This window comes from Sturnus vulgaris, chromosome 2 (assembly GCF_052056855.1).
Source record: "Sturnus vulgaris isolate bStuVul1 chromosome 2, bStuVul1.hap1, whole genome shotgun sequence".
In the NCBI taxonomy this organism is placed as follows: domain Eukaryota; kingdom Metazoa; phylum Chordata; class Aves; order Passeriformes; family Sturnidae; genus Sturnus; species Sturnus vulgaris.
The window spans coordinates 30203173-30212757 of NC_142244.1; the positions used below are offsets into that span (position 1 = coordinate 30203173).

The 9585-nt window shown below is 50.1% G+C and overlaps 1 protein-coding gene across 1 annotated transcript; it reads right to left on the reverse strand.

Moving 5' to 3' along the window:
• Nucleotides 1-338: 338 nt before the first annotated feature.
• On the reverse strand, nucleotides 339-9196 carry TRIM45 (tripartite motif containing 45; the record flags this gene model as incomplete). Its single annotated transcript, XM_088155857.1, is given in 7 exon segments — nucleotides 339-668; nucleotides 1464-2449; nucleotides 3664-3780; nucleotides 3782-3866; nucleotides 4863-5277; nucleotides 5279-5597; nucleotides 9105-9196. Coding segments are annotated over 6 exon segments (1050 nt in total), but the record flags the coding sequence as incomplete, so codon positions are not given.
• Nucleotides 9197-9585: the final 389 nt, after the last annotated feature.

The following is a 9585-nucleotide window of genomic DNA, read 5'->3' on the forward strand; positions in this document are numbered from 1 at the left end:
GTGCTATGTGCACATATCCAAGGCTGGAATCCAGATGCATATCCACCAGGGAGGCAGAAGCCATATTCAGGTTGCCAAGCCTTTCCAAGGCATGACCACAAACCCTTTGGAATGTGGCCCAATGAGCAGCTTTAACCTCATCAAGAAGGACAGTACAGGCTGTTGACCCTGCAGAACAGGACACATCTTGACCCTCCTGTGAGGCAACTGCTCAGACTGAGTTTCCCCTTAGAGCATGTCCCCATGGGCTGCAAGTCCTCAGAAGTATAGGCAGCAGTACAATTCCCAGAATTTGCTCCTGTTTGAGCACAAAATAACTTTGCATACACACTCCTGGGTGGAATATAAGGCACATTTTTATTTTCCCTCATCCCCCCCCTCTCAACTCACAGCCATCACACTGTTTGCTGGCAGCAAGGCTATGCAGGGATTGATCATATGGATCCTCATGGATCATTTGTGCTCCTGGAGCAGCTAGTAGCAGTGCCCTGGACTCCCAGGAGTTCACCTGGCTGCTCAGAGTGCCACTGTCCTGAGCAAACTTCTCTGTGAGGTGTTGCTGGGTGACACACACAAACACTCTGAGCTCTCCCTCACTTGTCCACAGCACGACCAGTGGTAGCAGCCAGGGTGACCTTTGTGTCCGTGGCCATAGCCTTGGTACCCACCTGCAGGAGAAGAGGCACCAGAGCAACTCAATCCAAAGTGGGCCAGAAGATCCCAGTGTGTTATAGGCTTTGGCCCCAGGACTTCTCTAAAATGTTCTGAGGAGAACACACCATATTCAAAGCCAAAATTGCTAGGGCTCCATAAAGAAAGAATAACTCATCTCAAAAGCTGGAGAAAGCTGATGATTTCCGCCCCCTTGCCTGTTGAATAAAGCAATACACAGGCATACAGAACCCCATGCCAGCTGCTTGTGGCTATGGCCAAAGATACAGATCAAGCACAGAAAAAGGAAGAGGTCAGTTCTATCCTAAAAACACACAAAACACACGTTGACACGTGCAGGTGAAGGACAGGGAAGATGGTTGGGATTAAACAAGTAAGGGAGTTGAACTCTTGGCCTAAACATGGAGTGAGGCTTCTCCAGAGCTGGTCACTGTGTGGCACAACCCATAAGCTCCCAACATGCCAGCACTGGAACAGGAACACAGGTGTGATGCTGCTCAGCCTCACTCAGAAGGGCTGAAAGGCTGACATGCCCTGCCCCACCCCCTGCACAGCTGGCTCAGGTCTTTTTCTATGGGATGTGCCACAAAGACCCTTCGTGTATCCTGCTGCACTTCTCCCTGCTGCAGTCACTCCACCAGAACATGTGTATGCACAGTTTACCACATTCCTTGTGTATGTCCAAGGTGGGAGTTGGGTGAGCATATCTCCTCACACCTCCATCCACCAGGGAGGATGCAGTGCAACAAATACTCCTGATCCTAACAGCGTGGGGAGAGCTGAGCACCCACCTGGCATGGTCGCACCACAGGCACAGTGAGCAGATTTCTGGCCTCCACTGGAACAGAATGTGCAGCAGTGAAACACCCGCTAGTGCTCACGGAATTTGTGCTTCACCATCAGAGTAAAGGGAGAGCCCTGCAGAGGACAAACAAACAGAGAGGCTGCTGCAGTAGGTGCTGTCAGATGTGTCTGCATTCTCAGACACCATGTGGGTGACCCTATCCATCACACATCACTAAGCCCAATCTTAAACTGCTACGTGGTAGAAGTAATCCTTCAGATTTAAAGATTTAAAGACAGATTTAAAACAAATACCTAAGAAAAGAAAAACAGGTAAAGAAGAAGCAGTGCATGAGAAACAAGAAATGCCACCTGTACATGCTGCCCTTTCACACAGACGCAGACAGCATACAAGCCTGGCTCCTCAGGGCTGTAGGAAATACAATAGGTCCCATCACCATTATCAAACACTGTTGGCTTGACTGCACCAGGAACAGTGGAGAGAAATCCAAGAGGTCAGTGACTGGCAGAAAATTGCTTTAAATGTAAACCAGAGTTCGGCCTAGAGTGGTTTTCACACACCCCTGCTACTGCAATTGCCATACAAAGGAAGTCACACAAAGCCCGTTGCACTGCAAGGATTTGTAGCAACCTGCACACCGAAAAGGCAAAACATGACACATAGCACACTTAAAAATCAGATTATCCTATCAAATAAGAGCCCACAGAAATGGGGTAAATTCACAGCTTCAGCAAGCAGTTACCTCCAGAAATATCCATTAAGAAGACAGGATATAATACAGCAGGTTTGAATCACTTTAACGACTGTCCCAACTGCACCTATCCCAACTCTTCCGTTCAATGCTGAGGAGTTCTAGGACACTGCTGGTAAACTCTTCCTTGTCGTAGTGAAGCTCATTGTGTTCCACGGGGAACCCTGATGAACAGGGCCAGAGAGAAAGCCTCAGCTGGTTACTCGAGGATAAATTCTGCTCTACAGGAAGATGGAAAGCTTTTCACAGACAATTGTCAGGCAGTTCTGCATACAGGAAGGTGTTCTTGCTAATCCCCACTAATTAGTCTCCTGGGCCCCATGGCATGACAGTTTATAATCTGTGTTCCCCACCCCCAACATTACACATCAATACAGCTGCCTACATAATTTCCTGCCATGAACTGTGTGGTGATACTTCATACTCCTCTGCAGCTGTTGTGCCTCAAAGCAAAGCCAGACAGCTTTCAGCAACCCATGTAGCAAATGCATACAGGCAGAGACAAGAAACTGAGTAAATGTGGCGACCTCTACCCCACAGTGACCTCTACCCCACCAAGAGAAATCCAGAAACGTCTCAGGCACGCACCTTCCTACATCATAGGTACACTTACGGAAAGAAGGTACATTGGAACAATATTCTCCAATAATATCATCATTATCAATGATGCTGTATTGATAAGCATCTGTGCAGCCAGCACTGCTTCTGTATGATTTGTCAACATAGCAAAGGGTTTTAGCATCCTGTCCCTTTCTTTCATCAGGTCATCCTATCGTGAGTGTTCCTGGAACAAATTAATGCTGGCATCTGGTTCCAGCTGCTACAAAACAATCGATATTTTTAAGAACTAACCCCCAACTGGGTCTGCTTTTGTGCCTGGCTGCTCCTTAGTGACAAGTATGGCCTGGAAACAGTTACAATTTTTTTCTGGTTGGTCATTTTCCTTGTGGAAACACTGAGGAGCTCAAGTGCAGCCTTTCCTGGTTTTGCTAGAAAACTTTCAAACATGTTAAAGTACTCAATGCTTGCAACTACAGGAGAAAGGACAGAAGCACAACACAGATTCTTTCTCCAGAACATGAAGAAGGCACTTCTATCAGGTGTAAGAGGCTCGTGGGGTTGGTGAACTCTCTGTCTGACTTGTGACTGTCATACAGGGGTTGCAATGACTTATGCTTGTTAGGTGTTAACAAAAAGAGAAGCCCCAGGTGTCTGCTGGGAGGAGTGAGAAGGAAAAACAGCTCCCTCTGATCGTGAAGACCAACACATACGAGTTGAATCCTTTAAGGAGTTCAAATCACTCAAAGATTTAATACGAATCTCAGCAATCACTGTCTAGCCAAAAACAACCAGTAGGAAGCACTGTGGGAAAAAGAGTAGTGCCTTTTCCTCTACAAATTCTGACCCAAATGCTGAAGCACATCCTCCCATCCACCTAAGCAAGCAAGGAGCCAGGATAAGGGAGGCAGAAAGGCTAAGCTGGTGACCAGGGATTTCTTGAGTGGAATACCCAGTAGTCCTCTTGTCCTTGTGGGTGATGGTGACCCACACAGCCTCTCCGACCCATGCACTCCCCTGTAGTGTCCTTGCACAGCAGGGTAAAGCTGCTTAGCTGGTTCTGACGGGCATTGTGGAGATCTGGGAATAAAAAACAAAACACCAAACTAGAAAGAAATAGAACTACAAAGGATTCAAGTCAAGCCATGACTGCTACCTCCCACCTATTTTGCAGAATTGCAGACACATCAGAACACAGTCAGGACTTTACTTCTGGGGTGTACAGTTCCTTCCACTCACAGGGAAAAGTCAACATACAACTGGGTATGAGGAGAGAGTGGAAGCCATAGGCTCTGAGAGATGTCAGGCAGGTTTAGCCCAGAGATCTGTATGCACCACGAGGGTCTTTTTGCCTGTCACTCTAAGCCTACCTGGCACCTTCCCAGAAGGCCTCAAGATGCACCATGCTACCCAGAGGAAGAAGGAGCAGCACCCCATTGTGCCCCAGAGAACTCAACACCTACAGTTTGGCACAGAATGTCTCGAACAAGTCCTGGGTCTGTCTCATTTGCCCTGCAGAGACCATTACTGACCAGAGCTGGCTGTGCTCTGTGGGATGGTCTGAACAGTATCTGTTTGCTGGCCCAGCTCCAAGTCCTTAGTGAGCAAATATCCATAAAATCATCAAAGTATTGCCAGGCATTCCTATAGCAATCTCAGCAGAAGCTATAATGGGAAAAACATACTCAGCCACAAAGAGGATTTGCCTGGGCTCACCCTGCAGAACAGCTTGGACCACCAGCAAATCATGCCCTGCTATTGCAGGTGCCATTCCCATCCCCTGAGTGAGCCCTCCTCACGCCTCAGCCCCATACTGAGGTTGGTGATGCTGCAGAGGGCAGTGCCATATGCTCTGCACGTCTGGATGAGAAAAGCTGCCTGGCTCCTGCCCAGCACAGCTCCCATAGGCAGGAAATGCAACCTCTGCTGGGGCTCTACCTCTGCCCTTGGTCAACGCCTGGATAGCAGGGAGCCAACAGTGCCAGAAGCTGCACACCATGTGGGTACAGAGAGCAGGGGGGTGACTTCAGGGAGCAGTGCACTCCCATTCAGCTGCTGTATACAGCACCCCATTACCTTCCCCATGCAGGGTACATCTGGCTGGATCAACCACTTCATTGAGAATGGCCCCAAAAACTTCATAGCCACAACACTGCCCTGCATTCTCCTGAGGAGAGAACTGGATCCTGTCATCCACACTAGGGTGGATGCTGTAAGCAGTGTTGTTGAGCTTTCTCAGACGGCTGGACACCACCCCTTCGGTGAGGAGGATCTCCACATCTGATCTGCTCATCAGCAAGTGCTCTGTGAACTCCACACCTGTCCTCATGTCCAGCAGCAGCTGCTGCAGCTGGGCCTTCTGCAAGTGCAGCAGGTTTTCCTTCTGCACCTTCAAGTCCTCCAGCTGCTTCAGCAGCCGGTCTCAGTGCTCTTCAATTGCTTTCACGTAGCCCCTGGCAAACAGGCAGATCTCTGCGGCCACAGCCTCTGCATTGACTGCAGACAGCACTGCCCATCTCATCAACCTGGCTCAGCACATCCTCCAGGGTATTCATGTGCTGCTGGCTGCTCTTTAGCAGCTCCCGCAGGGCATCTCTGTGCTTGTGGGTGACATTGCTGATGAAATCACAGGGGTGCTGACCGTGTCTGCCCAGAATGCACTCCCAGTACACGGGCTGGTCACACTGCTCGCAGAACAGCTGGAGCTCCTCTGTAGGATGGGAGGGGCACAGGAGAGGCTTCCCGGCCTGGCTGCAATCCTTGGTGTCCTCCAGCTCTGTCGCAGCATGGAAGGCCGTTTTCTTCTGTCTCCTAGGCAGGAGCAAACACCAGTCACTTTATGCATGTTGGACAAAAAATACAAAAACTGAGACCCTTTGCAAATGCCTATTTGCCACAGGCTGTAAGTCATAGTGTGCACTGCTCCCTCCTGTCTCCACTGAAATTCCCAGAAAGGGCTTGTGCTCTTCTGAGAACTAGGCTCCACACAAAGAAAGAGCTCATAGGCTCCTGGAGCCTCCCTGACTGCATGGTCAGCACTGATCTCAGACACAAGGCAAGAGAGCTCTAATATCCCTTAGGGGAAAATCTAGTTCAGGCCACTGCCAGAAGACAGTCAAACAGTAAAACATTTACTATTCCAAAAGTCAAACTTGGATGGGACATGAAGAACCTGTTATAACCCAGACATCTACCATGGGCTACCAAGGGCTGCAGTAGAATATTCTGTTCTCTGCTATTTTGGACACTGGGAGTTAGTTATTGAGAAGGATGCAAACCGCCCCCCTCTCCTTACTTGTCTCCTGCACTAATGACTTGTGACAGTTGCAATGGGAGCCCCAAGCCATAAGCAAAGACATACTCCAAGGACCAAGCTCTGCAGAGTTGCTCTGGTAACACAAAGCAACCTCATCACAGGCTCTTGTGCTCCTCCTTTTTCTTCCCACTAACCTCCCTTGGATCCGTGACATTTTCAAAGCCTTCCAGTGTGAGGTTTCATGGGGACCTCCGGGTGCCTCCTGTGCACCCACACTGCCGGGCTAGTTCTTCTATTGTTTAAAAAGCGAAGCAACTAATAGTTGCTGTAAAGTTATTTATTGCAGAAGCACATCAGTCTCAAAAGCAAGAACAAAGCAAAGCAAAGCAATGGCATAAAGCAATGGCAAAGCTGCAGTGGCAAAATGCAATGGCAAAATGCACATGGTATAAAGCCATGGCATAGAGCCCCAGCTCTCCCTGATGCATGTTCTTTTATAGAAACTTTCCAACTAGCTAAGACACAAACTCGGACCACTACTTTTTAACCTATTAAAATTCTGTTTTCTTAGCATGCCAGACTACATATAGACTACGTTCATGGCCTATCTTGTTCTAACTGAAAAATGTAAGCAATATTCTTAACTCTATTATGTCTAAAGCTAAGTTCTTGGAGCCACTAAGGAAACACTAGCATGTTTTTTAACCTTCACTAGAACATGTACTACTTCTTAGGCATCTAAGACCTTTTGCTCACTAAAAGCACTTAAAACTTATTCCATTTACTTACTTATTTTCTCTCTCTTATGTTACAACCTAAATCTTCACCTCTGCCTTATAAGTGAGAGGCCTAATATACTTCAATCCATCTAAAGGTTTCAACTCAATCCCTGCATTCTGATCTCTCCCTGAAGGATTCAGAGAAACTCTTGATTTACTGACTCCAACATTCCAGTGTTGCATAACTTCAGCCTAAGATCTCTCTCACTTGTTCCAAGAAGCACAACCATGGCACTCAGAACCATAGGAACTTTCCCTACACGCCAGGAAATAATTTCAAAATGGTTTTCCTTAGCCCTTATTCTGCTCTGACATAAACTAAATCAAATGAGAGTCTGTAGGTGCCAGTGGGGTGAAAAAAATGATAGCAGTAAATACTATAGGAAGTGGGTCACAGGGACAAATTTTCTCCCTTCTGAAGTTATCCCTGGCAGAGCAGCAGGCTGCTATTCAAGTTCTCTTATCACTTTTCAGCAGCTCCACGGGGTATGAGGCATTAGCTAATGGGAATGGTATGCTAAAAATTACACCCGGAGTGGAAAGGTAACTAAGAGCCTAAACCGTTTTCCCCGAAGGCACCAGTATGTGCAGGGGGGCAGGGCAGGGAGGAATATGCCTCAGGTCCTTCTGGGGCAAGAATCTGCTAATCAAGCAGAAAGGAGCAAATGTGGAGGGAATAGGCTAAATTGCTTAACCTAGTCTGAGGCTTCCCTGGCTTGTGCTGCTGGGTGTTTTTCTGGACCTGCTTGTCACCTCCTCGCTTCAGAAAGCAATTCAGGTTTACATCACTTTTCTTCTATAGTGCTCACTATCCTCTGCCTGGCTTACAGGCCACTGCACCCCTCTGCTCTTCGACTCCTAACTCTGTTGTAGTTAACTCTTCTTTCTGCAATAATTCCACATTACATAGCAGGCAAGCACATGGGTTGATCATCAGCAGATAGCAACCACACTAGCAAGACTTCCACATATCTCCTTTCATTTTGCCCAGGGGTGCCTTTAAACATATACACAATAAATGTCGTGGAGGTGGAAAGACATAGAGCAGCAACTTAATTTCCTCATTTTCCTTTGGGAGATGTGTCTTTTCCAAAGTGGTACTGTACAGCATGTGAGGCTCTTGTCCTCTAGTAGGCTCTTGTCCTGCCCATACTCATGCCTGTTGCCCAGTAACACTAAACTGAGATGCAAACCAGCATGTGGACACCTCTACAGGCAAAGGGTGGCTTGATTTTGGACTCAATGGCCAATAATATGGCCGATGGACCTACTCCCAGGAAGTTCAAGAAGTGTTTGGACAACATTCACAGGCACGTGGAGTGGAATTCCTGGGGCTGTTTTGGGCCAGGACTTGGACTCCATGACCCTTTTGGGTCCTTTCCAACTCCAGTATGATTCTATGCTAGCAGCCTTCTTGTCCCTGAACACAGAGCATCCTGCGGGCATCCTTCAGGCAAAGGTGGTGAGCGGTGGGTAAAAACTTGGAGACAGTTCTTGCTCTGGCTCGCCCTGAGCGGGTCCCTGCCCGCCGCGCCCCAACCGCGATGTCCCGGTGTCCCCGCCCGGACCCGCCGTCGTCCCTCACCTGTGCGCCCGGCAGCAGAAGCGGCATAGGCAGACGCCGCAGGTCAGGCACCGCCCGGCCGCCGCCCCGTCAGCGCAGAGGTCGCACCCGGCCGCGGCCCTGGCGCGGCTCCCGGCCAGGCAGTTGCGGGGGAGCTGCCCCACGCCGCCGGCCGGCAGCGACACCTCGGCGTCGCACACCGGACACAGGACGGGGCGAGTGGCGCCCGGCAGTCCCTCCGGTGGCTCGAGCCGCCGCAGGCAGGGCTCGCACAGCGAGTGCGGGCAGGGCAGCAGCCGCGGCGACACGCAGGGCTGGGCGCACCGTGGGTGCCGACATGCCGGCAACCCGCGCGATCCCTCACCCACACTCGGCCGAGCACTCCCGTCGGGAACACCACCGCCCCGCACCACGCAGTCGTTCCCCGTCCTGGCACCGCCCGCCCCGTGAGGAGCCGCACTGTGAGGGGCGGGGGCTGCTAGGCGACCCTGCTGCTGCCCACTCCGCCGCTCCTCCTCCGGCGAAGGCGGCTGGAGAGGATCTGGCAGCCCCCTTTGTCCTCGTCCCCCTCACCGAGGCGCGGAGGGACGGGCCCGCTGCTCCCCTCCTCTGGCACCTGCGGGGTTGTCTCCGCCGGTTGTGTGGGAAACTGCCCCTTCCCACCCCACCGCCGGTAGATCATGTTTCCACTTCTTTCAGTTCAAAACTTCCAGGTTTACCGCCTGACTGGCCTCTGCAGCCTCTGTGTGCTTTCAGGCCTTGGTAGTTTTTCCTTCGGATCACTGCAGAACTCTCCGCACAGATGAGAGAGAGCGGTGAAACGTCAACTAAGGCGGGGCAAGGCGGCCGGGCTTCCCTGCGACTGCCCACTAGGACGAGCTGGTGGCTGTTTTCATTCACGGGCACCGGGGAAGTAGGAATACTGGGCAAGGCAGGCTTGGAAAGCCCAACATCAGTGAAGCCCTGCGTGATGCCCCTTGGACTTTGATGGCATCTACATGGTTGGAGATGTGTGTTTTATCAGTGTGATGTGTAAGCTCTTCAAAGACTGAAATCAATTTTCCTTGTTTTGAAAAAGCTCTTTTTTATAAAGCGTCCTCTAGTGTACCACATTCAGCCCTTAATAGTTGAACTTCTTACAAGCTGATCCATCAGTTTGCCCAGGACATTCAGTATCTTACCTGTCCCATCCTGCTGCCC